This window comes from Macaca mulatta, chromosome 15 (assembly GCF_049350105.2).
Source record: "Macaca mulatta isolate MMU2019108-1 chromosome 15, T2T-MMU8v2.0, whole genome shotgun sequence".
Classification (NCBI taxonomy): domain Eukaryota; kingdom Metazoa; phylum Chordata; class Mammalia; order Primates; family Cercopithecidae; genus Macaca; species Macaca mulatta.
Window position 1 is genome coordinate 44,074,296 of NC_133420.1, and position 27,764 is coordinate 44,102,059.

The 27,764-nt window shown below is 52.4% G+C and overlaps 1 protein-coding gene across 8 annotated transcripts in view; it reads right to left on the reverse strand.

Annotated features, from left to right (window-relative positions):
• The window catches only part of COL27A1 (collagen type XXVII alpha 1 chain), a 156,942-nt gene that overhangs the window by 60,468 nt on the left and 68,710 nt on the right, over positions 1–27,764 (reverse strand). For all 8 annotated transcript variants that reach the window (XM_077968246.1, XM_077968245.1, XM_015117009.3 and 5 more), the window contains 11 exons: positions 21,341–21,394; positions 20,641–20,685; positions 16,717–16,770; positions 15,403–15,456; positions 14,719–14,772; positions 12,177–12,230; positions 11,956–12,009; positions 10,277–10,321; positions 8,954–9,007; positions 6,587–6,631; positions 1,839–1,892 (listed from right to left, as the gene is read on the reverse strand). In XM_077968246.1, the coding sequence (XP_077824372.1) occupies positions 1,839–1,892; positions 6,587–6,631; positions 8,954–9,007; positions 10,277–10,321; positions 11,956–12,009; positions 12,177–12,230; positions 14,719–14,772; positions 15,403–15,456; positions 16,717–16,770; positions 20,641–20,685; positions 21,341–21,394 (567 nt within the window). The remainder of the gene's footprint in view (positions 1–1,838; positions 1,893–6,586; positions 6,632–8,953; positions 9,008–10,276; positions 10,322–11,955; positions 12,010–12,176; positions 12,231–14,718; positions 14,773–15,402; positions 15,457–16,716; positions 16,771–20,640; positions 20,686–21,340; positions 21,395–27,764) is intronic.

Here is a 27,764-nt window from a genome sequence, read left to right on the forward strand (position 1 = left end):
GCAGGTGCAGAGGGCCATCCAGAGGCTCAAAGAGAGGTAAGGGTTTGCTCAAGGTCTCTAGAGGGTCCCTGCCTAGTTCACGGCCACATCACCCAGGTGGGGATCTGGGATTTCACTCAGAGGAAGCCAAGACCTCTGGCAAGCCCCGGAAGGCCTCAGCATCCCCTGTAGCGGGCCACGCAGTGAATTTCCCTCCAAGGATGGTCCTGATTAAGGAAGGTGCTAATTACATTGTCCCCTTTGATCCTGGCCCACATCATGTTGGTCCTTATTAGGCCTGGCATCCCCTGGGCTAGGCTTGCTGAGGCAGAAACCGCAAGAGAAGGGGTGTCTTTCACTCTCCTCAACCCCTTTCCAAACCTAGATGAGATGCTAGAGAATCAGAGACATAACTCATTCCCTCTCGAGCAATCCAGACACACTGGGCAGAGTTGGCAGAAGGTAGGTGCTCTGGGTTCGAATCTTGGCTCTGTTTTTATGAGGCCCTGTTTCTTGTATCTGCCCAGCCAGTAAATATTTATTGAGCACCTACTATGTGTCCAACACTATCTGCAAGACTCTGAATATACAGTGGTGAGCAGACCTGCTCCCATGGAGCAAGGCACTCAGAGGGTTGTAGGAGACACAGTGCAGTGAGGGTGGGGGTCATGGTGCTAAGGTGTTATCACTGGGGGACTTGACCCACTGGGGGCAGAGCTGGTCAGGGAAAGCTTCCCTCGAGAAGTCGCTCTTGACCCAAGAGCTGAAGGATAATGAAGAGCATCTGAGCAAAAAGGGTGGAGGCAGATGGGGATGGGAAGAGTGCCTTTGGCCAAGGGAATGGCACAGGCAATGATTTGTAGGTGAGAAGGGACATGGGACATTTGAGCAAGAGCAGAAGGCCAGAGTTGGCTTTGATGTTGCGCTATCATTATATAAGATGCTACCACTGGAAAAAACAGGGTGAAGGGTACTATTTTTTGCAACTTCTTGTGAATCTGTCATTATTTCAAAAGAAAAAGCTAAATTTAAAATTTCAAGACAAAAAGTTGAATTTAAAAGGAGGAGGAGCAGAAGGGGAAGGAGGAGGAGGGGGAAGCGAGGGAGGAGGAGGGGGAGAAAGGCAGAGGCCTGAGGGTCTGGGCCACATAGAGTGATACAGTGAGGCACAAGAGGAGCCTGGAGAATTAGGCGGGGCCAGACTTGGGGGGATACTTCCTCCCTCTGGACCTCAGTTCCTCCATCTATTCAATGGGAATAATATTGGTTCTCCCAGAGGGCCTGCTCTGGGGATCGGATCAACCCATACAAAGGAAGGCAAGTGCCTCCAAGGCCCTTGGTGGGAGCTGGGAGCCAACAGGAGGCAGAGTGTCTTAGTGAGCAAAGCGTAACTAACCTTTGGCGATGAACCTGGTTCAAATCTGAGCACTGCCACTTATTATCTGGGTGACCTTGAGTAAGTCACCTCCCCTATTTGAGCTTCTGTTATCTCATCTAAAACAAAGGCTTAGCAAGGCAACTTCATCCTTCCTCTTTGTAAAAATGAATCTTTTCCTCCCTGCTCTCGTCCACCCCGGGCAGGGCCAGTGGGCAGCCGTGAGGAGCTCAGGTCACACGTATTCGCTGGTTGTCACACAAAAGTCTAACTGTGCTTGAGGCTGATGACAGGAGGGCAGGGATGGAACCCCAAGGGATGCCAAGAAAGGGAACAATGGCTCTTGGCAGGCTCAGAATGCCAGGTCAGGAGAGAGGCTAGGGGAGGGAAGTCTGAAATCCCCAGGTCAAAGGGCCTCTTCACCTTTTTAAAATTTCAAAACACAAGCTCTAATTGTTCATCTGATCCCCTCAATACCACTTACCTTTTCTCCCACGATTCCTGGCTCCCCGACCAGACCAATGAATCCCATAAATCCCTATGAGACACATTAACGAAAGCAAGAGAAACAACGTGAATCCGGGGACCCAGCCTGCCTGCTCCTTCCCTTGAAGCTCATCTCCCAGCGGTCTCCCGCCCGTGCCTGGTCACCCAGCCAGCATGCGGCTGTGCCGGGGAGAGCGCTGCCTCTCTCTGGGCACCATTCTGACTTCCCTCACTCCACCAGATGGTTCTGATTTTGAAGCCAAGCCGTGGGGCCGCTGCCAACATCCCTGGGAGCGCCACACATTCTTCCCGCGCCAGAAGCAGGCTGGGAGGCTGCCACGTTTGGAGAGCTGGGGTTGGGGCGGGGGGTGGCCCTTAAGCTGAGCTGGGAAGAGGCCATCTGTGCCCATCTTTCGGGGCTCTGGGGCTGTTTCAAAGAGTGAAACAAACCCTCTGGCTGGGATAGAAATACCGTAACAGCCTCCGCCAAGAGAACTGATTGGAATCAGGGAGGCGGAGGCCTCTTTACCGTCTTCTGAAAGGCCGTCTTGCCTGTTTCTGAAAGGGTGCACACACAGACACACGCTGTGGCTCCCGCTGCTCTGCTGAACTCCGCTGGGTGACAACTTGCCTCTGGGTTCCAGGGGGTCTTTCTAGGTGGCCCCAGCCCTTGCCATCTCCCTGAGCAGGCAAACACGCACACATGCAGCGAGGGTGGACAGCCAGGAGGGGTCACCGAGGAAGGCCCACCAATTTCTTATTCAGGCCCTACTTTCTTCCCTGCTAAGGAAAATGCAACTGAGTGGGGAGGGCCTTGTGTGGTTCAGGAGTGCAGAAGTGGCTTTGGAAGAACCCAGATTTGCAGCCAAGAGTGAATTAGGAAAGACGGAGGGATGAGTGGATTTCTTCCACAAAATCCGCTCCCTGTCCCCCAAACCCTGGCCAGAGTAGAATGAGACCTTGGGCCAGGAATAGGCCAGAGGTTGTGTACTCAGGCAATAAAGCCGGTCCAGCTGTCAGTCAACTACAGTGAGAGCGTTACCTCTGAGATCCACACTTTCTTATCTAAAGACAGTTTTAAAGTGGTCACTTCAGCAAGGGCCACACGTGTCTTGCTGCTGCAGCCTGGGACGGCAGCTCTGGTTGTGTGGCTCCAAAGACCATGCACCTTCCCCTCCAGCCCAAGGCCTCCAAAGCATGTGGCTGTGAACAGGGCCCAGATCTCCTGTACATCCCAGCTCCACCCTGGCACTACACATGGTGGGTCCTGGGCCTGCCTCTAGTTCCCTGGGCTCAGAGACCTTTCTGAAGTATAAGGTAAGAGGGATGAGGTACTAGGTATGAGGTCACAGCTAACATGTCACAGAAAATAATCAAATATTTGATTTTTGCAATAACTTAATTTTAAAAAATTAATTAGAACATTTTCCAAGTGATAGCAATATTATAACAGCTTGAACATATTGAGCACTTCCTGTGTGCCAAGCCCTGTACCAGGCACTTTATGTCACTGTCATTCAGTCTTCAGGTGTGTGGGTTCTGGGCAAATCAGTCTCTCAGAGCCTCATCTGCAGAATGGGGGACAATAAAGGTACCTCCCTAACTCCTGGCGCTGTTCTGAATACGGGAGATGGCGCACGATGCGTAGAGGTACTTCATACATGTTCGCTCTTTCCCATCCCCTCTTAATTTATTTTACAAGGGCACAGGGGTAAGACAGAGGCCTGAGCTTCCCACAAGGGAGCAGTCAGACATTTAGAGGATGCCGAATGAAGGGAATAAAAACTGCTCTGTTAAAAGGCCCCTGCCTGATTGGCCCAAAGAAACAGAAATTTCATAGCTACTTTAAATTTATGAGATGTTGGGTCCTGGAAGGCAAGCAGGTCATAAACCTCAAACAAGAAGCCAAACAGGATCCTAATGAATAAGAGCCATACAGCAAGTGCCCCATCGCCCAACCCGCACCCCTGAGACCCCCCTTGGGGTACCGTCCCAGAACATCCTGGCAGGCCTGTTCTTGAGGCCGGTCCAGAGAGGCCAGGCCCCGAAGTCCAGGCAGGTCAACGGAGAAGCAGCTCTGAAAGCTGCGGGCATGGCTGGCTCCTCTCAGGTTGGCAAGGCGGGCACAGGAGGAGGCAGCATTGTTGCCCACAGCGGGCACTGCACAGGCGGGATCCGGGTCCCCAGTTTTGGGGAGGAGGCTAGCCTGGTCCTCACATTGCCTACAGATAAAGGGCCATTGTCTGCTATGGGAGGTTTTCTTTCTCCTCTCATATGCTAGGCCTTGGGGATACAACTGAGAATGAAAGGGCTATGGATGCTGAGCTGCACTAGACAGCTCAGTGTGATGTGTACTCAGTGTGATGTGTTTACATCCTGGACGGGGCGTCTTGAAGGCAAGACCCATGCCCCGTCCCCAGCACCTCAACCAGGGCCTGGCAAGCAGTCTGTGCTCTGTTAGAGACATGCCAGGGCTCAGGAAGTCAGCGAGTTTTCAGCCCTCGAGGCAGGCATTGGGAACCCAGCAGACCTCAGTGTCAGTCTTGCCTCTGACAGTGATGTTACTGCCTGTGAGATCTTGGACAAGTTACTTAACTTCCCAGAGCCTCAGTTTCCTCATTTGCAAAATGAGGATAGTAATACTGACTGCCATAGACGATTGCGTAGATAGCATTTGGCACACAGTCTGGTACCTAACAGGGGACTAATGAATGTCACTGTTATTGGGTCGTTGCAAAAGTAATCCCAGTTTTTGCCATTATAATGGTAAAAACTGGGATTACTTTTGCACCAACTCAATACTATGATTACAAGGAGGTCCCGTGGTGTGAGCTTCAGAACTTTCCCAGGGATCCTCTGATTCTGCAGTGAACAGAAAATGCCTGCCCTTTCACTGTGACCACATGGGGTGGGAGCCAAGGGAATGGCTGGCATGGTACCTCCATGTGCCTTACAGCAGCCACAGGGTTCCAGCTCTGCCTCCTTCCTGCTACTGTCCAAGCTGCCTGGGCAGCAAGCTGGGCGCTCTGCTGACCAAATGAGCCTGGGCTGCTCCAGGCGAGGTTCCCACCCCTCCTGGGCCTGGTTCTGCCACTATCCCACTTGGTGATCTTGGTCAAACCTGCTTCTCCTCCATAAATCTCAGATTGCCAACATGGAATCGAATCTGGGGGTTCTAAACCTGGGGTCTCTGTCAGACTCTATGAACAGAATTCAGAGGGTATATCAACTTGAATGGAAAAAAATTAAAACTCTTATTTTCATGAACCTCTAATCGAAATTTACATGTGCCTCAAATATGAGTGTAGGCAACAAACCACAGTAGTATTACAAGGACCTGGGACTGTCCCAGAAAGTGACATGTCACATTACCATCATTGCTGCAGAGATCTCAAAATACATCACTAAGGCTTGGCATTACTTTAAAATTGAGGCCGCTGTTACACTTGCTGCTAGAACTCATTATTTAATGCATTGCCAAAGAAGCATATATATGACTATATTAAATGTTAACATATTTTCATAATTGCATTTCTATATAATCAGTTTCCTTTGTTTTTAATTTTAGGCATTTACAAACTCTATTCTGAGAAGGGGATCCTTGGGCTTTTCCAGCCTGGCAGAGAAATCCAAGGCACAAAAAATGGTTAGGACTCTTAGATACAGTGATTTCCAAGGATGTTTGTGTTCTGACTTCCAAGACCCTGCATATCTATTTCCCGAGGGCCCTACCATTAGCATAACTATGAAATTGAATTTGCTGATCAAATTGCCCTTTTTTTTTTTTTTTTTTTTCCAATCAGGAAATATATCCAGGCCACGGCAGCCTTTCCAAACTCCTGGGCTTCCCACAGAATGCGCTCGAATGTCACTGGAAAGAGTTCAAAAATCCAGGCCTCCCCCTGCTTTAATTCCTTTCTTCCCCCAACAGATGTTGCAGGCCTGGTGAGGAAGCCCATCGTGTGTGACTCTCACGCCACTGACAGGGTTTCGCAGTGCGGCCAAATTCCTCTATGGCCATCCCGAGCATCAGTCGTTCCAGCTTGAGGAAGCCCCTTCCAGAAATGAGCTCCATATTTAAAGGAGTGGAGGAGATGAACACCTCTCCACCTCTGAGCCCTGAGGTTAAGCTTTCAGGAGGCCCCAGGGCTGGGCAGGAAGGACTGAAGCTGTCCGTCCGCCCATCACTCAGAGCTGTTTCTCTGGACTTTAATTGAAGGTCGTGATCCTCAAACCTCCATTTTAATGACTAGCTGCAACCTCTTCTCTTCTTCAGACCTTGACCAACCAGCCAGAGCCACTGGTTTGGATTTCATCTTCTATATAATTTAGGGATGCCTAGACCAACGGCCTTTGGCAAGTGGTAACACTTCTCTGGCCTTTGGCTTCCTGATCTATAAGCTGATGGGAACACGAGCAACGACTGCCAAGGGCTCCTCCAGTTTTAACGTCCTGGGGGAGCAGTCACATAACCTCTTTGGGCAAATGCACCAAAAACCTGTGTGTAGAGTCAGGCTGTGGGAAAAAGCTGTCATGACTCTGATCTACGCCTTTCTCATTTAGAGGCTTCCCTGCTCTGAGGGTCACCGTCCACATCCATCAAAGGGGTAGAGGACTGAACCTTCCTCGGGAGTTGTTCTGAGAATTACACGAGGTGGTGCCTGGAGGGTGCTGGGCAAAGGGCTTGGCACAGAATAAGGGCCCAAGAAAATGGAGCCACTCATTCAGAGACCGTTGCTAACTAACCTGCTCTCCCACAGGCCCTGGCCGACCAGGATCTCCCGGTTCCCCCTGCAAAGAGACAAAGAGGAGGATGGATTAGGATGGGAGATGAAAGTCTAGACCTCCTGGGGAAGTCCCAGGCCTGCTGGCCTTAGTTGCCATTGGTGGGGATGAACCAGGGATCTTATCTCCAGTGTGTGGTCTTGGAGACCCCCAACAAATGGGGCAGAGTCAAAGGGGTACTTGGACAGAACCTCAAGCAGACATGACTCTAGTCACCCACTCCCTCTGAGGGGGCCTTGGCTTACTCAGCACCCAGATGTATATGTCTCATCTAGGTCCTTCAGAAGCCCACTGCATTTTGTGGAGGTGGAAAATGAGGCCCAGAGAGGTGAAGTGACCTGCCTGAGGTCACACAGTGAGCCAGAAGTAGGGCTACAACCGAAACCTTGGTCTGCCCGGTTGAAATGCACATTCCAAGCCAGATGCGGTGGCTCATGCCTGTAATCCCAGCACTTTGGGAGCCCGAGGTGGGCAGATCACCTGAGGTCAGGAGTTTGAGAACAGCCTGGCCAACATGGAGAAACCCCGTCTCTACCAAAAATACAAAAATTAGCTGGGTGTGGTGCTGCATGCCTGTAATCCCAGCTACTTGGGAGGCTGAGGCAGGAGAATTGCTTGAACCCAGGAGGTGGAGGTTGCAGTGAGCCGAGATTGCACCACTGTACTCCAGCCTAGGTGACAAGAGAGAGACTATCAAAAAAAAAAAAAAAAAAAAAAAAGAAATGCATATTCCCACTGCATCAGGCTGTCCTATCACAGGAAGAGCAGGGACATGGGACGTCAGGGCACCAGGGTCCTAGACCTCAGCACACCAGAGCTCTGCTACCAGCTCACAGGTGGCTGGGGTGAGTCCCATCTCTGCTCTGGGCTCAGCTGCCCCAGGTATAAAGAAGGGAAATCAGACTCATTTTTCTTCAAGGCTCTGTCCCACTTTCACATTGGGTGGCCTATCTCGGCCTTGTCTGTCTGTTTTGTCCCATGCTGAGGTGGCTCCTGCTCCTCAGGCGGCCACAGCGCCCCGGTCTCCCCACAGCAGACCTGTGGGATAAATCCACACAAGCGATGTCACCACTCCCACCACAGAAACCCAACTGGTATCTGAGGGAGAGAGGCCGAAACCTCAGACGGCAGGACATGAGCTCGGGACTAGCCAGGAGTTTGGCGCATACAGGGATGTGGCTTACTGCGAGCCCGGGTGGAGCCTCCTCCCCCTTCAGCTCCTCTCCGGACCTCATGAAAACTGGAGGGGCCAGGACAGATGCGTGGGCCATTTCCCCAGAAGGGAAGTAGCTGTGGATGACCTGGGCTCCCCCGGCTCTATCCTAACCTCCTGTGGGTTTGCCCATCTGTAATCTTGACCCGATAATCTTTTGCCCAGAATGGCTAGGAAACTCCAACTCAAGGAGAGTCCTTGGAAAACTATTAAGTGAGGCTGCCCATGGGCTGAGGATCATTACTGTCCCACCTTGGGCCAGGTCTTTTTTGATAATATTTTTTAAAAACCCTATTAATATATGTACTATCTATTTACTATGCAGAATAGGGAAAATATAGAGGTCCACAGAAGAAAATGAAAATCTCCTATTGTCCCACCACCCAGAGATAATCCCTGTCCACTTTCTAGCCTCTGCTCTATGCGTAAAGAAACAGGGTGCCATGTTGGCCAGGATTGTCTCAATTTCTTGACCTCATGATCTGCCTGCCTCAGCCTCCCGAAGTGCTGGGATTACAGGTGTGAGCCACCGCACCCGGCCAGCATGGTGAAACTCTGTCTCTACTAAAAACACAAAAAATCAGCTGGGTGTGGTGGCGCACGCCTGTAGTCCCAGCTACTCAGGAGGCTGAGGCAGGAGGACCGGTTGAACCTGGGAGGTGGAGGTTGCAGTGAGCCGAGATCGCACCACTGCACTTCAGCCTGCAACAGAGCAACTCCGTCTCAAAAAAAAAAAAAAAAAAAAAGAGAAAAGAAAATAAAAAGAAATGGTGCAACCCAGCCCCTGCTACAGGCTCACACTTGAGTATTTCCTTTTATAACCTGTTTCCTCCACCACCCCCACCCCACATTCAGACATCTTCCCATCTTGTAAAATAGCCCAAAACACCATCTAGGGTGGCTGCACTATATCCCACTACTTGAACAATCCCCCACAGTTGGACACTTAGGTTATGTCCATTTTTTTCATCTTTTACCAATACTTTGTTCTAAATGGGGACCAATTTTTTTCTCCCTTTCCATAACTGGTCATGGGATTTGGGGTTTGAATTGGGGCCTGAATATGTAGGACCCCCTCTTTCCTCTTGTCCCAAAGGATCTCCAGGTCCCCTTACCTTCACGCCATCCAGGCCGGGCCTCCCAGGAAAGCCCTTCCTGCCAGGCTGACCCTGCAACAGAGAGAGAGGTAAGTGGGAGAAGCTGGGCAGGGGCAACATTGCTGGGGTCCAGGAGCCCCAAGGACCTGGCATAGGGTCCTGTATGTGGCTGTAGAGCCACATACCCTGGTGGCCAGGGGCATAGAACCCTGAGTCCACCAGGTGGCCAGCCGTCCTGGAATGTAGGCAGGGTTTCCAGCTGCGTGAACTCCGGGAAGCCTCCCCCATCCCTGGGCTGGTCTTCCTGTTGTAAATGAGGATGATGACACCTGCCTTCAGGGAGTGAGGGAAAGGAAGGAACTTGGCAGATGATAGGGGGCACAGGGAAGGGAATGGTTTATGCAAGTGGTCCTCAAAGTGTGGCCTGAGGACTCCAGGGGTCCCTGAGACCCTTTCAGAAAGTTCACGAGGTCAAAATGATTTTCATAATAACACTAAGATGTCATTCGCCTTTGTCACTGTCACTCTCGTGAAAGTAAGTGGCATCATCCCGAGGCTGCATGGTGTGCGATATTGTCAGTGGGCTGAATGCAGAAGCAGAGCTGAGAAGCCAGCTGACTTCTATGAAGCCAGACATTAAAGAGATCTGCAAAAATGGTAACACAACGCCACTCTTTCCACTCAATTATTTTGCTATGGAAAATAGAGTGAATTCTCCTAAACATATTATTTTTATTAACAGGAAATGAGCTTATGATTAATCTTCAATGAATGAATAAATACATTTAAAGTCTCTTGGTTTTAATTACTAATCTCAGTAGATGCAACCCACACAAACAAAGGTCTTTGGGTCCTCCATCATTTTTAAGAGTGTAAAAATCTCTGGATACCAGAAACTTCATGAACTGCTGGTTTATGCAATGGCTGGGATCAAAGGGGGTGTGGGACAAGTGACTTCGGAAAGGCAGCTTGGAAGAGTGCAGAGGGCTCGGGCTAAGGGCCCAGGCAGGGCGTCCCCACTGCCTGGCTGTGAGATGTTGAGCTAAAGCCTTCACTCTCGTTTGCCTCTTCTCTAATGAAACCAAGGAAAGCAATCCTGTGTCATGGGAGAATCAAGGAGAATAAATACTGACATGAAGCACCTGGCATATAGGGGGTGGGCGGTGACAGTCAGTTTCCTGGCTCTTGTCCCTCTCCTTTGGGTCTGTCTTAGTTCTCTCTCTGGCTGGTACAAGGCCCTCACTGATGACTTCCCTCTGGAGCACTGACCACGTTGCCCTGCCTGTGCACAGCTGGCTCAGCTCCCATGAATGCCACCTACCCCAGGCCAGTGATACTCACCTCCAAGCCAGGGGCCCCTGGTGGCCCCATGGGTCCCTCATCTCCCTAGAATTGGGAGACACGAGAGAGGAAAAAAGGAGAAAGTTAATCCAGTTGGACTTGCAGAGATCTTGTCCTGTATGGAGGGAAAAGGATGGACGGAGGAGAGCCCTCCTGGACAAAGAGAAACAGTATCCCTGGCCCACTTGCCTGTCCCCACTCAGGGCAGAGGCTCCACTGGCCATGGCCTAAAGGCCAGGCTACACAGTGACTTCCAGTGAATGGCGACTCCATGGAAGTCCTGGGCATCACAGTTAAACCCCATTGTGTGCTGTGAGGAACAGAGCCTCAAACTGCAGTTCAAAGACATAGGCTCTGAGTTTTGCCATTTGCTCAGTGGCAGACCTCAGCCTCGCTGTGTTTCAGTTTCCCAGAGTGGAGAAGATCATCCTCAAGTATAGTAAGTGGCTTCAGCTGAGCTCCTGGAGCTCAGCAATGATGCCTTATTCTTTCTTGCAGCCACCCCCAAGCATCACTCGGGATGGTGCAGTGTCTAGGGGGTGTTTGGTGAATGAATGAATGAATGAATGAAGACGTGAACAAGTAGCAGGCATACATCTTGAGTGGTAATGTGAGTATATACAGAAGCACGTGGCTGGTGCCGTTCCCTCCTCTCCCCTACTTTCCCGCTTCTGGCCCATGAGACTCTCCTGGTCCCCCCCAATCCCCACAGGCTCAGGGAGCCTCCGAATTGGCTCCTTCTGGTATGCCAGGCCTGACCAAGGGGCTCCCTCCAGAGCCACTCCCCAGCTCCTTTCCCCCAGCTTCCAGGAAAGCAACTCCACGTGGTGGCTCCCAGAGCCAGCGCTGGGACCCCGCCAGACCCAGAGCCAGCCCAAGAAGGGATCCATGTCAGCTGGATGCCCGCCTGCGGTTGCGGTAAATCTGGGCTTCCCGCACCCTCAGCCCAGGGCTGTGTGTCACGGGGGCCTGGCGCCTGAGCTAAGGTAAGTGGGGCACAGGAAGGCTAAGGATGGCCTCATGCACAGGGCAAAATCAGGGGCCCACCCATTTAGTGTCCACCTGGTGCTCCAACAGCCCCATAGAGACCCTTCCCAACCCACTTCATCAAGTGCATATAAATAAGCAGATCGATGCTCTGCCACTCACTAACTGTGCAAGTCAATGTAACATTCTGGAGGTGCCCCCAGGCCACTCCCAGGAAGCACAGTTGACAGCACAGGACGTATGTCATGGGCTTTGGGTTCAAGCAGACCCGGGTTCCCATTGTGGCCCTGCCTGCTACTAACCATAAGACCCGACTGAGTCTCTTTTCCTCTCTGGGCCTCAGTGGCTTCATCTGTAAAATGGGGCTGATAATTCCTACTCCCCCATTAATGTCCTCATAAACTGCTACTGTGAGCATGGCATTGGCAGTAGTTCTGGGAAAGAAAACTCCAGGGTGATGAGGGTGCAGTGGAGGGAGGGTGCAGGGAAGCCACCCTGCCAGGTGACAGCAGGGCAGAGAAGGTCCCTGGAAGGGACCTTCAGGGGAAGGTCCTGAGTCTGGGGAAGCCCTGGGTGGTGTCCTGGCTGAGGGGGCTCCAGCCCCAGCTAAGGCCTTCAGTACCCAGGACAGGGCAGGCTGGGGGCTGCAATCAGGCCAGGATGGGCAGTGGAGCGGGGCCAGACAGTCTCACCTCGGGCCCCAGCTGCCCACGGGGTCCCGGCAGGCCTCGGGCTCCAGGCTTACCCTGGGGAGAAGGGAACAAAAAGGGAGAATCAGAGGCGGCACCTCCATCTCCATCACAGGCTGGCAAGGCACCCCCTGCTTCCAAGGCAGACAGCCAGCCCTTGAGGCCTGTGGTTTCTGCAGAGCTGTCTGCTCCTCCAACTGGAGCTGCCCTGGGCAGGTACTTACCTTCATGCCTTCTGGGCCGTTGTCGCCAGGGGGGCCGATGTCTCCTGGGAATCCCTGAGGGGAAGCAGAGAGCAGGGTCACCCACGGAGGCTATGAAGGGAGTGCTACAGGTATGCATCTTGCAGGGGGACTGACTGGGTTTCCATCTTCTCCTGCTGGGATGGGACCCCAGGCAGGTCAGTTAACCACCTTGATCCTACAGTCCTCAGTTCTAAAACAGGGTGCGTGGTTCCAGCCCTGACACCTCAGAGAGTTGCTGAGACAATACACCGAATGGTGCAGGAAAGCATTAAGGTTGTGACACAGAAGGTCACACTCAAGGTCATTATTTCTCAAATCCGGTGCTGCTACCGGGTCAGAATTATGGGTGTCTGGGGACATTGTTCCCCAGAGGCAGCCATGCCTTGCCCTGAGAAGTCTTGTCTTTTGACTGCAGTAATCCTGCAGAGAGGATGATTTTCTGGGTTTGCTGTGACTTTGAAAGCATTGAAAAGCGCTGATTTAATTAACGTCAGCTCCAGTCTTTGTAAGCTGAAGTCCTTCCTACATCTTGGCCACATGTGTTAGACTCTGCCCCACTCTACCCATGGGGGCTCCCTGCTTCCCGATGAGGGCTATTCTCCTAGGATGACTGTACAATAGAAGGTTCTTCCCGCACAGAGCGGAATCACCTCCCTTCCCTGCAATATCCTCGTGCTCCTCCTTAGGGTCCCACAGAGCACAGGGACTCCCTCTCCCCACAGTGGTCTTTGCACAATTTGGAGACCTGTTACGCGGTTCCCAGAGCCCTGCCCTCCTCCTGTGCGACCCTGAGCAAGTTCCTTAGCCTCTCTGGGCCTCAGCTTCCTTATCTGTAAAATGGTGCCTGTAACACCTCCCTTACAGGGCTGTTCTTAAGTTTAAATGGAACCGGCAAAGTTGCAAGTGCTCAGTAAAAACTGCATCCAAAATGATTTTGGGTCCTGTACCCTGGGAAAAGAACTCTGCCTGGGGTGGGCCCATCTCTAAGTGAGGCCTTGGTAGTCAGGATGCTGAGCAAATCCTGATGCTCACTCGCATCTGACCCATTGATGAGTGAGAGATGATTTGCCCGGGTGCTGGAGAGCTGGAGCTCCCTCCCATGGTCTCTGGGAAAGAAGCAGGCAGGGTGCTGACGCGCTTATCAGCTTCCGCCTTCAGCTGAGCAGAGCTATCTCCCGGCTACGGAGTTGGCCAATCAAAACAGAACACAAAGATGGGAGAGGCTAATGGCTAAATTGTCCAGGGACCCAGGAGAGGGCCAAAGCAGACCTTATTTGCTCTTACATAGCAGAGCGACCCTGAGGAAGCCACTCTCCTGCTCTGTGACTCAGTTTCTTCAACTGTAAACTGGTTGTAGTAATATCTCCCTCATGTGCCTCTGTGGTGATTCAGAAAGTTCTCATCTCAAGGACACTACACAGCCTCCTGGCACCAGGAGGTGCCTAATAAATGTGAGGGAGCATGCCTTCCACCCTCATGGGCCAGAATGCTGGGAAAGCCGGACTCTCAGAAAAGCCTTTTTCCAGTGACCAGAGGAGGGAATTGGGGCCATGGAAAAGAGGCCAAGTCCATTTGTCTAAAGATAGGACTGTGTGGTGGCCAAAGTCAACACAGTGGAAAGTCAGAACTTGTAGCTTTTAGGAAACATTTCCTCATCCATCCGAGTGATAGCAGAAGTGATCCTTGGAAGGGTCCGGCCTATCCACAGAGCCACACTTTTGTCTTGGATGCAGAGACCTCATGGGTGAGCAAGACCTGGAGGCCAGTGATTTGTGGGTGGGGGGGCTCCAACTGGGGTTGGCCTAGGTGCCGATGATCCTGAGAGGGTCAACAGCCCTGGCTCCTGCTCAGCCCAGCTTTCTAGACACGAGACGCATGCTAAAGGGAGTGGGGGTAAAGAGAACCTGGCCAGCTTGCTTCGCTCCATTACGTGTGAATTCCGAGTTGATCATTCAGGTGTAGCCTACCTGTGCCAATGATGACACATATCGGAAACCCTCAGGGTCTCTCCTTACTCAACTAGAGTTATTATATGAATTGCTAAATCTATCCTTATTTCTCATTCTTCATTCAAAAGTCCGAATTTTCATTTACCTCTTGCTCCCCATACCGGGAAGCTCTGAGCCCTGAATCGTTCCAGAGTGGCTGTGGGTGGTTAAGAAAGTTCCAGGGCTTGGAGAGGGAACTCTAAGTGGAGAATGTGGGAAGCTCCTGTGAGGGGCCCAGACAGTGGCGCACAGAGGGCTTTCATGAATCACAAAGCTGCGGTGGCCACAAAGTTGGCAGAGGACTCTGAGGCCAGCTTTTTGTCCCTGTTGACTTTTGAGAGCCCCTGGGTAAGAGCAGAAGAGCAGAAAGGGAAAATAAATGATTGCTGATCTAGGAATTTCTCCTCTCAGCCTCATCTCTCATATCCTGCATGACCTAAAGCAAGTCTTTCCCCGTCTCTGGGCCTCAGTTTCCCAGGGACGAGACCGAGTCCCAGCTGCAGCCAGACACAGAGAAATGGGGCATCACATACCTCGGGTCCAGGGGGCCCGGGAAACCCAATGGATCCTTTGTCTCCAACTTTGCCCTGTGGAAGAGAAAAGGTTGCAGGGAGGCAGGGGTGAGGGCCCCACCTTCCATGAACCCCCCGCGTTACCCCCCTGGCTGTGGGTAGTTGGAAAGTTCAGGAGCATGTGCATAAAATCTGCCTGGACAACTAGAAGGAGCTACCATTCAAACTCTACCTCCTGCACTTACTAACCATGGGACCCTGGGCAAGTCACTTCAACCTTCGGAATCTTAGTTTGCCCATCTGCAAAAAGGGAACAATATTAATTCCCTAACTCCTGGGGTAGTGGGCAGCCTTCAAAGAAACAAAGTTCAGAAAGACACACAGCGACACGCAATAAATGACAGCCATTGCTGTTATTGATAACATCACTACCGTTTACAAGACATCAGGAACCCCAGATCCTCATCAGGGTTTTGTCGGCGAATGAGGCCTGCCTCTGAAGCTGGCTGAGTTACTGAGCCTCTCACAGCGTCCTCATCTGTGAAATGAGCAGATCCCATTCCTGCCCTGCCCTGCCCTGCCCTGCTGCCCCCAGGAGCTCTGCTGCAGGAGGAAATGAGGTCTTGGAGGTGAAGGTGTCCCCGGCCACGTTCCGTGATCAGTCAGAGTGTGAGATTCCGGGGTGCTGGAGGAGCAGGTACTTACCAGAGGCCCTGGCTTCCCCCGTGCGCCGGGGAACCCTGGCAACCCCTGGCTCCCCTGGAAGAGATCCAGAGCAGGCTGGGGTTAGTGAGGAAGAGAAATGGCCAGGTGAACAGCCGCCCAGTCCTCCTGCTGGTCCCAGGCCCAGAGAATGCCCGCCTTGGAGGAGGATGAGCTCCTCCTTCCTTCCTTTCCCTGCTGCGGGCTCGACTTGGATCACACCTGCCTGACACCCCTATAGGCTGGGCCCCAGGAAATGCTAATGAGAAACAGCAGCCCCTGTCCTCACCAGGAAGAATCAGGGACCCTGAGGCTGCATGCAGGCTCCGCAGTGCCTCTGACGCCTGGGGAACTGTGGAGACTGGGTCCAGTAGCGGAAGAGCCAGGCCTGCTGTGGTTCACAACCCGGAGATACCAAGGCTGGGTCAGGACAGGCCAGTGAGGAGGGAGGGAGAGGAAGAGGGAGAGCTGGCCAACATCTGGGCCTCATTGACTGGCCGGGAGAGTTCCAGATGTGGCCACATGATGCCAGACACAGGCAAAGGGGAGCAAGTCTCAGCAGGCCCACAGCTGTGCTCTGGAAGTCAAGGCCACCTCAGTTTGATCCCGTAGTCAGTATGTCATTTTGTAAGGCCAGTTACCTTATCCTAAATATTCAAGATCAAGGGCAGGACCCTGAGCCCAGCTCCATCAGGGCAGTCTGCAGCCTTGTTCTCAGGGAACTCACTGTCCGGCGGGGACTCAGCACAAGTCACCCAAAATCAGAGGAGAAGGATGGCACCACCAGCGAGGGGAGGACATGCCTCTCAGGGCACTTAGAGAGGGAAATGGCCACTTTCTGAGCAGCTGGGGAGATGGCCTCTGAGCAGGGTGGCGTGGAGAGGCTGGGTGGAGGGGTCCCAGGCGGGTAGCAGTCTGTGTGTGTGTACAGAGGCGCACAGCAGGCGGTTTGGTGGGGCTGGAGTGCAGGGCTGTAAGGGGGACAGCAGGAGTGTATCAGAGAGATGCACTCACTGGGGTCCTGATGTCTGGTTAGGGAGCCAGGGTGCCATTCTGAGAGCAATAGAGAGCCATGGATGGTGTGTGAGCGGAGAGCACAGCTTTGCCCTCAGAAGAACAATTGGGTAGCAGTAAGTCACTGTAAAGTCGAAGGAAGAGATGACAAGTGGATCAAGGATGGAGAAGACTGGATTATTTCAAAGGCAGCCGTCTCACAGGTGGGTCCTGGCTCATGATGGGCCCTAGGAAGGAAGCCAGGACCAGGGAACAGCAAGGCAGGGGCAGGGGCAGGGGGAGGGGAAAATCTGATGCAATTACCTTGTCTCCTTGGAATCCGGGATCTCCCGACACACCTGGAACCCCTTGTTCACCCTAAGTACACACCAGCAAAGAAGGTTACAATGGAGACCACATGGGCTCTGGAAGCCTCCCCCACAGACCCCCTGGCGAGGTACAGCTGTGCCGAGGCTGTTTCCCAAGTCGGATCCAGTCAGCAGCAGCCTTGTGAAAGGAAAGGACGGGCCCCTGGCGAGGAAAGCAGGCGGTGGCGGGGGGAGGTGAGCTGGCCGATGTGCAGACTTGCCTGGGGCTGCTGGGATGGCTGGAAACGCCACTAACAGAAGCTAAGCTGCCCACTGCCCAGTGTCAACTGGCCTTGCCTGGGGAACTGACGCAGAGCAAATGAAGTGTTTGATCCTTCAGCCTCTTCATCATCAACTGGTATTGTCACACAGGGGTGAGGGCAGCGTGTGCAAGGGCCTCACACCAGTGTGGGTTCGGAGTGTTTGCGTCTGCTGTTTGATATTTTTCACCATCAGACTGAGCTGTCACTTCCTCCTCCTGTGGGGGTTTCTGTGCTAGCAAGCAGCTTTGGTCTTTTTTTTTTTTTTTTTTTTGAGATGGAGTCTCACTCTGGTTGACCAGTTTGGAGAGCAGTGGTGCGATCTTGGCTCTCTGCAGCTTCGACCTCCTGGACTCAGGTGATTCTCCCACCTCAGCCTCCCCAGTAGCTGGGACTACAGGCGCGTGCCACCACGCCCAGCTAATTTTTATTTTATTTTATTTATTTATTTTTAGTAAAGATGGGGTTTCACCATGTTGCCCAAGCTGGTCTTGAACTCCTGGACTCAGATGATCCGCCCGCCTCAGCCTCCCAAAATGCTGGGATTACAGGCGTGAGCCACTGTGCCCGGCCGATCTACTTCTAATTAACTATTTTAATCAGCTATAGCATGGGAAATCAGATTTCCTGGCTTGTTAAGACTATGTGTAAACAGCGAGTAAATTGGTCTTGACTTAAGTCTGGGTGTTTGTCTTCTAACACGAGGTACTGCACAGGCTTAGTGACACTGATTCTGGCTGCTGGAGGCCTCTTCTCCTCCCTCCCTGTTTTTAGCCATGTTCTGAATGGGCAGTCCAGATTGGGAGCTGCTTCCCCTTAGGGCGGGAACCACCTCACACGGCCCTCACCTCACCCTATCCAGCCCTCCACGTTGGACATTACTGACACGCTGTCGGCCCCAGGATTCAAAATACATTTACAACCCTGGGAGCAGGAGAAAGAATGGGGAGAAAAATCCAGGAAAATGGAGAACCTTAGAAAACCCACACATGGCTAAGGCCATGACCTAACAAAAGAACTTCCTTAATAGAACAAAAGTCAGAATTAAAAAAAAAAAAAAAAAAATTTTTTTTTGAACTTACTTTGTTTTTTCCAATTTGGAAAATCCTGTACAACATCCTGGTGTTTGGGGAACCACAGGACTTTTTTTTTTTTTCTTTTTTTTTTTTTTAAATGTCCAAGAGAGGAGTGAAGGGGTGAAAAAAAAGAGTGAAAATAGAAAAACAAGGAAAGTTTAAAAGGCACCTAGGAAATCAGAACAATGAATTTGAAGGGAGCTGGGCTCGGAGCAGGAGCTTTGCTTCCAGAGTGCTCCTCCAGGCTGAGAGAGGGAGCCAAGCGGTTGTAAGTGGGACTGAGTCCAGGATGGGTCATGGAAAATCTGGGATTTGAGGCAGGAGCAACCTTGGAACATGAAGGGATGGCTCTGTCATCCCAGGGTAGGGCCAGGGGACACGGATGTGTGCGTGGCTGATCGGAACACAGCCTTAAGGCTCCTCTCCACCAAAGGAAAAGGGGTTTCTTTCTCCCCCCGCTCTCTTTTTTCCCCTAAAGACATTTGATTTTCTTAAAAACTATGGGCATGAAAATAATTTCCTCCTCCTTTTTTTTCCAGAGTTTTCACCTCTCTAAATGTCCCAGGCAACTCCCATCAGCAAGCCAGCCGAGTTCCATGTAACACATTTATTTCCATGTTCCTGAAGCAACACTGAGCTGAGACCAGCTCCGCAAAGGGGCCTATAAAAAGCTCACTGCCTACACTCTCATTTTCCCCGGCTTCCTTTCTCTCTCGTTCATGACTTCAACATTTCCAGAGCGCTGATGTCTCAAACCTTGGGATAAACAGGTAGGTGTGGGGAACCCCCCGTCTCCATCAGAAAGCCCCTTCAAAGAGGGAGGGCTCTGGCAGAGGGGTGTAGCAGACAGCAGGGCAAGGGGCGGGCAGAGGTGGGTTGTGGCTAGAGGCTTGGGCATGGCAGAAGGAGATGGAAGAGGTAGAAACAGGTAGAGAAAGGACTGGGGTTGGCATTGCACCCAGCTGGCTACCCAGGGATAGGTTTGCATAATACAATCTGGATATGTCCATTTTCACCCAGCAATTCTAATGTTCTAAAAGTCCAGGGGCCTGCAAATCTCTTTCTCTCTCTGGGTCTTGGTTTCTCCAGCTGTGAGATATAGGCACTGTGAAATATGAACTTCCCAGAATCTCACTAGCTCTGACCTTCTGACCTTAGTTCTGCTTAACAGTTGAGGTCTCTGGAGCCAGGTAACTCTCTACTTACCAGCTGTGTGGCCTCAGGGAAGCTTCTTTTTTTGAGATGGAGTCTTGTTCTGTCGCCCAGGCTGGAGTGCAGTGGCGCGATCTTGGCTCACTGCAACCTCTGCCTCCCAAGTAACTGGGATTATAGAATCAAGCTATTCTCCTGCCTCAGCCTCCCAAGTAACTGGGATTACAGGCGCCCACCATCATGCCCGGCTAATTTTTGTATTTTTAGTGGAGACGGGGTTTCACCATGTTGGCCAGACTGGTCTCAAACTCCTGACCTTGTGATCTGCCTGCCTCGGCCTCCCAAAGTGCCGGGATAACAGACGTGAGCCACCGTGCCCGGCCCAAGCAAGCTTCTTATTTCACAGTGGGTAGGAGGATTAATGGGTGGGTCCATGTGGTGCACTCAGATGGTACCCAGCATGGCACCTGACCTTATGACTCAGGTGTAGGGGAAAGCAGAGGTACCTAGAGACAGGTGCGGTGTCAACTGACCACAGGAGGGACTGAGCAGCAGTCAGTCCTTCGGATGTCTCACGGATACTTGGAATGTTGCCCTGAACCCCTCCTGCACCCCCTTTGGGGGTCCTGGTTTGCCAAGGGTCTGAAGAAGCTAGGCAGGAAGACAGCCACAGAGCAGGGCACAAGTGCTGGGCCCTGTGTCTCTGGTATTCAGATGCTGCTTCACTCTGGGCCCCCAGGGCCTGTCTTCCCACTTCCAACTCTGGTTTGGCACAGGGTGAGATAGGAAGAGCTCAGCAGCAGGGCTGTACAGAGGACACATGGCAAGGGTAGCCATCCCCATGGCAGCAGGAGAAGCGGGTCAGGGGCTCAGAGTCGCATTTCCAGTCGGCACGCTCTCTGGGGTTGGGTTCCCAATTTCACGCCAAGGTGGTCTATGTAGATTTGTTTCCTCCTGTGCCCTCACTGCCACACTCCTTGCTCTGTGGCTTTGCCTTCAAAGCACAGATGCTGGCCTCAGCTCTACTCTCTGGATTCAGAGCCCTGTCTTGACATACCTGCCCTGCTTGCTTCTGAAGACACGACTCTGTAGGATTGATCTCAGAATCTGGAATGTTCTTCATCTGGAGACCTCCACTAAAGTGCTGGAATAAACTTCATAAAGATCCTTATGCACTATCTGCTGAGGTTTTCGGGTTCCCAGAACTATCTCCCTGAGCCCCACCCAGAGTGACTAGGAAGAAGCTGGGGAGCACAGATTTAGGGGAGGCAAGAGGAGAGGCAAGAAGAGTGCAGGGGAGTGGACCTGGCGAGAGATCAGCAGCAGCCTCCGGGCGGAGAGGGGGTTGGCATGCAGAGAAACCACAGTGCAATAAGGGAGTATTCAGATCACCTTATCACCTTTCAGTCCGGGCTCCCCCACGCTGCCCATCAGTCCCTGCAAGACAAAGACCCAAGGCCAGCTGTGATGGAACTCTAGGCCACAAGAGTTAGGAGCCCTGGCTTAAACGTGACTTGCTGCCAGACCGCTGCTCGATCCCCCAACCTCAGTGTTCACATCTATAAAAGGGGGCAAATGACTCCCATGTCACAGGGCAAGGGTATGGACTGAAGGAGCTATGAGAAGAGGCAGTGAACCACAGCACTGCAGACAAATCCAGAGGAAGAAGGCACTGATGGAGAGGGAAGGGCATGTTGGTGAAATTGGGTCGTCCCTGGGATGTGGTCTAGCAGTTTTGGCCTGCCTTCCTGCTGCACGCCCTTCCCACTCAGGGATGGGCTGAGTTCACTGGTTTACATGGTAGTTTCTGTGGCCCTGGTGATGTCCCCTACTGGACTTCCAGTGCTCTGAAGCCTGGAACCATGTCAGCTCGAGGAGGGTGCCTGGCCTAAATGACATACAGATGATGCCTGGCTCTGGGGCCAGAGCTGACAGCTCCTGACCTGCCCAGCTTCCTCCTAGCAGCACTCTGAGCATCCTGCCATCCTCCCTTCTCCTAGTATCATCTAATGTCACGCTTCCTTCTGGGATGAAATGGGTCGGGGGTGCCCACTTGGGATGAGGCCTGAATTGGGGGATGTCCCTTGCTTACCTTCATGCCCTTGGGTCCTGGGTAGCCAATCGGACCCAACACTCCCAAGTCACCCTGTGGGGGAAGAAAGAGAAGAGGGTGCTGTAAGCAGTGACCCACAGGAGGCTGGCCTGGGTGGTGACAACAATCCCCAAGGTCCGTGGGGCTGGGCTTCTGAAGACACGACTCTGTAGGATTGATCTCAGAATCTGGAATGTTCTTCATCTGGAGACCTCCACTAAAGTGCTGGAATAAACTTCATAAAGATCCTTGCCCAAGCTCATTTCTAGATGGCTGCCCCTTCCCTATCCCCATTCCTTTCCATATTCAATATTTTTCTCCTCTGATTCTTTACCCCGGATCAGGGACAAAGGGCTTTTCATTTGACTATTTTGGATCCTCAGGCTCTCTCTATCTGTCCCCCCGGAGCTGCTGTAAGAGTTAAAGAAGGCATCAATGGGAGTTCTGACTCCTCCGGCTACATGAGGGGAGGCACCTCCTGCTTCCCAGAGGCTTGGCTATCTCTGAGGAGGGCAGCAAGTAAGGAGTGAGGCTGTTGATTCCAGAAATCCCCAGAGTTGGCGATGGACCCTGTGGGACACTACAATCAGCTGGTGGATCCTGGACCACAGGTTGGAGACCCAGCTTCAGATCAGATCAGCCGGTCTAAGGTGAGAAAAATGGAGTTCCCAGACCTGAAAAGCCAAGTTCCCTTCACGACTGTGGAGTTTGCAGGTGACAGCTCAGCCTGGCTGAGTGCTGTCCCCACGATGCCCCTCCTGGCCTTTCCACAGCCTGCCTTCCTTCCTCTGCAAGGAAGGCTCTGGAAAGCACTCAACCAGGCTGAGCTGCCGTTTGCAAACTCCTGCAAACTCCACACCGTCCCTCTGTCTGTCTCCCCAGAGGCATTCCACTGCACAGGCCCCGTGGCCCTTCCAGCAGGAGCCAGGCAGGAATGTGATTTTTCATTCTCTGTCCACCCAGTGGACAGCAGACCACTGGGTCCCGCTCTCCTCTGGGACTCACTCATTGTGTGAACCGGGGGAACTTGATGTCTCCACGCCTCAGTTTCCTCATGTGACAAGTGAGGACGTACAGTACTGTCTACCTGCCAGCCTTGTTTCCAGGAGTAACTGATTTAACATGTAAATACTTGGCAATGTCTGGAGTCATTCTTGGTTGTCACAACTTAAGAGGTGCTATTGGTATCTGGTAGGCAGAAGCCAGGGATGCAGCTCAGCATCCTGCAGTGCAGAGAACAGCCCCCTGCCGCAAATAACCATCCAGCCCAAACGTCAGTAGTGCCAAGGTCCAGGAATCCTGGTACAGAGTGAAGAAGCGGCTGACTTTTCTCTTAACCAGCCTATGCTTTTCCCCTCAAATCTCACTTCTGCCCACTCCATCACTCTCTCAGCCACAACCATAACATTAAGTCCGCACTCAGAGAAAGGCAGACCCTGAAAATACCCTCTTCTCTCCCTTGTCCATCCTCCGTGACTGATATGAGCGTCTGGCTGCTGTGTGGTTGCAACGTGGCTGACCTCTCTGAGCCTCTGTTTCCCACTACCTGATCAGGCTCTATGGAGTGCTGGCAAGTGCTCTGAGGTGGGGGCACAGCTCTGAAGCACTGGAGGAACAAAGGCTGCCCCAGGTCGCCAGGCTCAAGAATGGGAACTGGAGTTCTTGTCTGAGCTGCCTGGAGACTGTCTCGGAGGGAGGCCAGGCAGAGAATGAAAAACCACATTCCTGCCTGGCTCCTGCAGGAAGGGCCAAGGGGACTATGCGATGGAATGCCCCCGAGGAGAGAGACAGACAGACAGACAGACTGTGTGGAGTTTGCAGACGGCAGCTCAGCCTACCTGAGATGATGCCGATTCTCACTCTCCCAACCCCAGAGCAACAGGAGTCTGGCCTTGGCGCTTCCTGGCCTGTGTGATCTTGGGCAAACGCTTCCCCTTTCTGGACTTTAGGATTCTCATCTGATTGGATTAAACAAAACCTCCCAGCTGAGTCTTTGCTAAGAAATTCTGCTTTCAGGCCCAGCGTGGCGTCATGGTTCACGCCTATAATCCCAGCACTTTGGGAGGCCTAGGTAGGAGGTTTACTTGAGGCCAGGAGTTCAAGACCAGCCTGGGCAACATAGGGAGACTCAATCTCTACAGAAAATATTTAAAAATTAGCTGGGCATGGTGATGCATGCCTGTGGTACCAGCTACTTAGGAGGCTGAAGCAGGTAGATCTCTTGAGCCCAGGAGTTCAAGATTACAGAGAGCTATGATAGCGTCACTGAACTCCAGCCTGGGCAACAGAAAGATACCCTATCTTAAAAAAAAGAAAAGAAAAGAAAAATAAAGAAATTCTGCTTTCAGGTCCCATCAAATAATCTCACTGAGAAAGTGAGGGCTCAGTTTAACGGGTGTTAATAATAAGCAAATGCCAGTTGCCAGCACTGTGCTAAGCACTTGACCTGCCTTAACCCAGTAATTCCTCCTTCAAGATCAGTCTACTACTGTCCCCATTTCATAGATGAGGAAACTGAGGCTCTGAGAAGTTAGGGCTCCAGCGAAATCACAGAGCCAGGGCACCTCTGGGATTCACACTAGGCAGCCTGTCTCCAGAGCTTCTAGGCTATTCTGAGGTGGTCTCTGGAGAGGAGGGAGAGAAGCCGGATTGGAAGGGAGGCCAGGTCTCTCTGCAGAGAGCCGCATGTCCACAGGTCCCTCTGGCTGCTGCCTCTCTCCTTTCCTGGACGAAGGCAGCCAGGGTGGCCAGCCCAGAGCTCCCCGTGATGCACAAATAAACAGAGCGGGCTCTGCTGGAGGAGTCCTGCTCTGCTGGGGGCCAGGCAGGGTGGCAGCAGAGGGGCCGCCAGCAGCTCGGGAACACAGGCTCTTTCTTCCTCCCTCCAGGCCTGAAGTGGCTTGTTGTGTGGGACTCAATTCAGTACAGGCCGGATGGTCACCTGTGTGGGTCCTCGGGAGTCACAGCACAACACCCCATTCCCCAGGTCCTGCTCGCTGCCTCTGCAGGCCTCTCCGAAGGGGTCTGTGTGTGGTGGGGGCAGGGACCTCGCGTGGGCATCCAACCCTAGGGGAGAAGGAATCTGGCAGAGAGACCCCTGCCTGCAGGCCACACCCGGAGAAGGTGCCAGCTTGCATATGGCAGGTCCCCCTGTGTTGGTGGGACCCCCACATTGGGCTACAAAAGCATTTCCGGGAGGAACAAAGAAAACTCCAGGCCAGCATCCCCCGAGGGCAGCTTGCAGAGCAGCCGTCTCCTGTGTACCAGACGCCCTCCAGACCAGCTTGGCCAGAGCCACTCAGAATGTCATGTCCCCATGAGAAAGAATAATGAGTAAGGCTCTTAATTTGGATCCTGTTTCCACTTTTCTCTAAGCTCCCAGACACCGCACGCCACACTGTGCCCTTCTCACTGACTCCCACCAACAACACAATCAGCCCTGTCTGTCACCATTTAAAGAACGCCCACTGTGTGCCGGATGCACGCTACCCACTTTGAACCCTCCTTAACAATAGCTAAATGTCACTCTGGGCACCTTTGCCATGCCAGGGACGATGCTGGTGGCTTGGACGCTCACCAGCTGCTCACAGTAACCCCAGGAGGTCAGCACCACTGTCAGTCCCACTCCATTTTACAGATGGGAAAACTGAGGCTTAGGGACAGGTGACATAACCTGCCTGAGATCGAGCGATAAGCAGGGGGCAGAGGCAGGACCGGAACCCAGGTCTGTCCATCCATCTGTCTGTCTGTCTGACCCCACAGTCCATGCTCACAAGGTCTGAGTTGGCTGTTGACCAAAAAAAACAAAAGAAAACCACTGACGGCTGCCTTTCCTGTTGCTATGTCTCACCTGAGACAGGGCATCAGGTCAAGTTGGAGACTCGGAAAAACGGAGTTGTACTCCCCTGACTGCCAGCCAGTGGATGCCCGGAGGCTAACGTGGGGAACATCCGGTGCCCATCCTTCATGACAGTTGCTCACACATCTCGCCTTCCTGCCCTGCTCTTCCTCCTTAGCTGTGACATACTTAGCCACTGACGTATCTCCCCAACCCTGGCTCAAGCTGTTTCCTATTCCCAGAGTGCCGTGCCCTCCGCTGGCATTGTTCATGCCCATTTGTCCTTGGGCCTCCAGCACTAACATCACTTCCCTGACCCCAAGACCGGGTCATGCCCCTGCTGTCAGGCCTCAGAGCCCCATGCCTCTCGCTCAGGGCCCTTGACACCGGCCATCCTTTCTGCATGTGCCTATAGGGCCACCGCCTGTGCTGCCTCCAGACCAGGGGCAGGTGCCTGCTCTGAGGACCTCACCTCTGTGGTTCCAGTGCCCAGCACAGGGTACAGCTCTGAGGAGGTGCTTGGTAAAAGTGGCTTAATGATGGTGAAAAAGAAAGCTAAACATGCTCACTTATAATCCCTCTGAGGACTGCCTTTGAAGGCCAACAATGCCAGGTGGGTTAGGGACAGGGAGCTGGAGCTGTGGCCAGTTCTAGTTGCTGTGTGGTCTTACTAAGCACCATCTCTCACAGGAGAACAGCCCTGGCACTGCCCAGTCCATGCTGTCACACACCCGCTATCTCTGTTCAGCACAGAAGTCTTGAGGAGTTGGGGATGTGGTGCAGCAGTGGAGAGTGTGAGCTGTGACAGGCCAGGTCCAGCTGATTGGCTGTGTGACCTTGGGCAGGTGCTTCACCCTCTCTGAGGCTCAGTTTCCTTAAGTGTAAATTGGTGGCCCCACTTCCTACCCTCAGAGGGCTGTTGTGACAATTAAAAACTTGGCACAGCGTTGGGCACAAGAGGATTTGTTGCATGCCAGGTGGTGGGGTATCTAACTTTGCTTTATAAACAAGGAGACAAAGCCAGGTGATCGTTTAGTGGCAGAATAAGGTGGACAAATCCATTGCCCCTCACATGCTGGGTTTGTGGCCAGATCACATGTTCTTTGGGTCTCATTAAATCGTGGAGGAGCCAACATTTCCTCTGTGTCACTCTGAATAGAAAGGACAGAAATCGTCTTTGTTGAGCGGATTCTGGAATCAGGCACAGTTTTCTTGAGGGCCTGCCAAAGGGTTTCAGTTACTCAAAGAGGGCTGTGTGGAGGCCCTCTCACCTCTGAGGCTGCAGGGAGCCACCGGTGGCTTATTGGAATTGAGGCATATGGACCCAGGTGACAAGCCCGACACTTCCACTCTCTAACTGGTGACCTCGGCTTCGCGAGGCCTCCCCAGCCCAATGCATGCGATGCACAGAGCAGACGCTTAATAAATGTTAGTTTGTCCTCTCACGCCCTTCCTCCCGGCTGCAAGGACCCGGGGGACGGAAGGAAGGTTTGGCTTCAGTCTGCATGCAAATTGCTTCAACTGACTAGACAGAGGCATTGAATAAATCTGAATTTCCACTAAAATGATTATCAATACGTGGAATTCCCATTTGCTCAGCTAAAAACCCACATCCTCTGGAAAACCGTAGGTGACTCACAATCCCTCTTCCTCTTTAACTCCTGGTTAGAAAATTCCTTTCCTTTCCAGCTCTCTGGGGAGACAGTTTCTTCCCCCAGGCACAGAGGCTGCTATTCCCAAAAATCCAGGGGGGAAGGAGGCATTCGCTCGGGGAGCAGAGGTGATTTGATGGGCTGAGGCCCAGCCCTGTGACCCCACAGTCACAGGAGAGAGGACATTTCATCTTGGCAGCGAAAAGAATCTAAAAACTGAGGAAGGAGGCTGAAAGTGGCCAAAAAAAGACACAGCATGAAGGGACCACAAGGCAGAACAAATCAGCTCTGGGAAAAGGGGGTACCATGAAAGGCAGAAATGGCCCAGGGCTCTGCCCCCAGCACAGGCTGCTCAGAAGCAAAAACAGGAGTGCCCTGGACTAGGACTTGAGATTCATGGCCTCCATCCTCACCTGCCAGGTACGTGACCTTGACTAGGGGCCTCAGTTTTCCCATTTGCTGAAAGGGTTTCTCCTAACAGACACTGCAAATAGTGTTTCCAGACTGAACAATTAAAATGACAGGAACAGTGAAATTTGAATGTCAGATAAATAATGAGTGACATTTTACCATAAATGTGTTCTAAATACTGCATCTGACATTCAAATTTAACTAGGTGTCATATTTTATCTGGCAACCCTAACAGTGGAGCGCAGCAGAGTGCAGGTAAGAATGAGCTTTGTAAAGAACCAGGAGGTCCCAGCACTTTGGGAGGTTGAGGCGGGCAGATCGCTTGAGCCCACCAGCCTGGACAATGTGGCAAAATCCTGTCTCTACAAAAAGAAAATACTAAAATTAGCTGGGCGTCACGGTACACACCTGTTGTCCCAGCTACTTGGGAGGCTAAGGTGGGAGGATCACTTGAGCCCGAGAGGCAGAGGTTGCTGTGAGCCAAGACCGCACCACTGAACTCCAGTCTGGGAGACACAGTGAG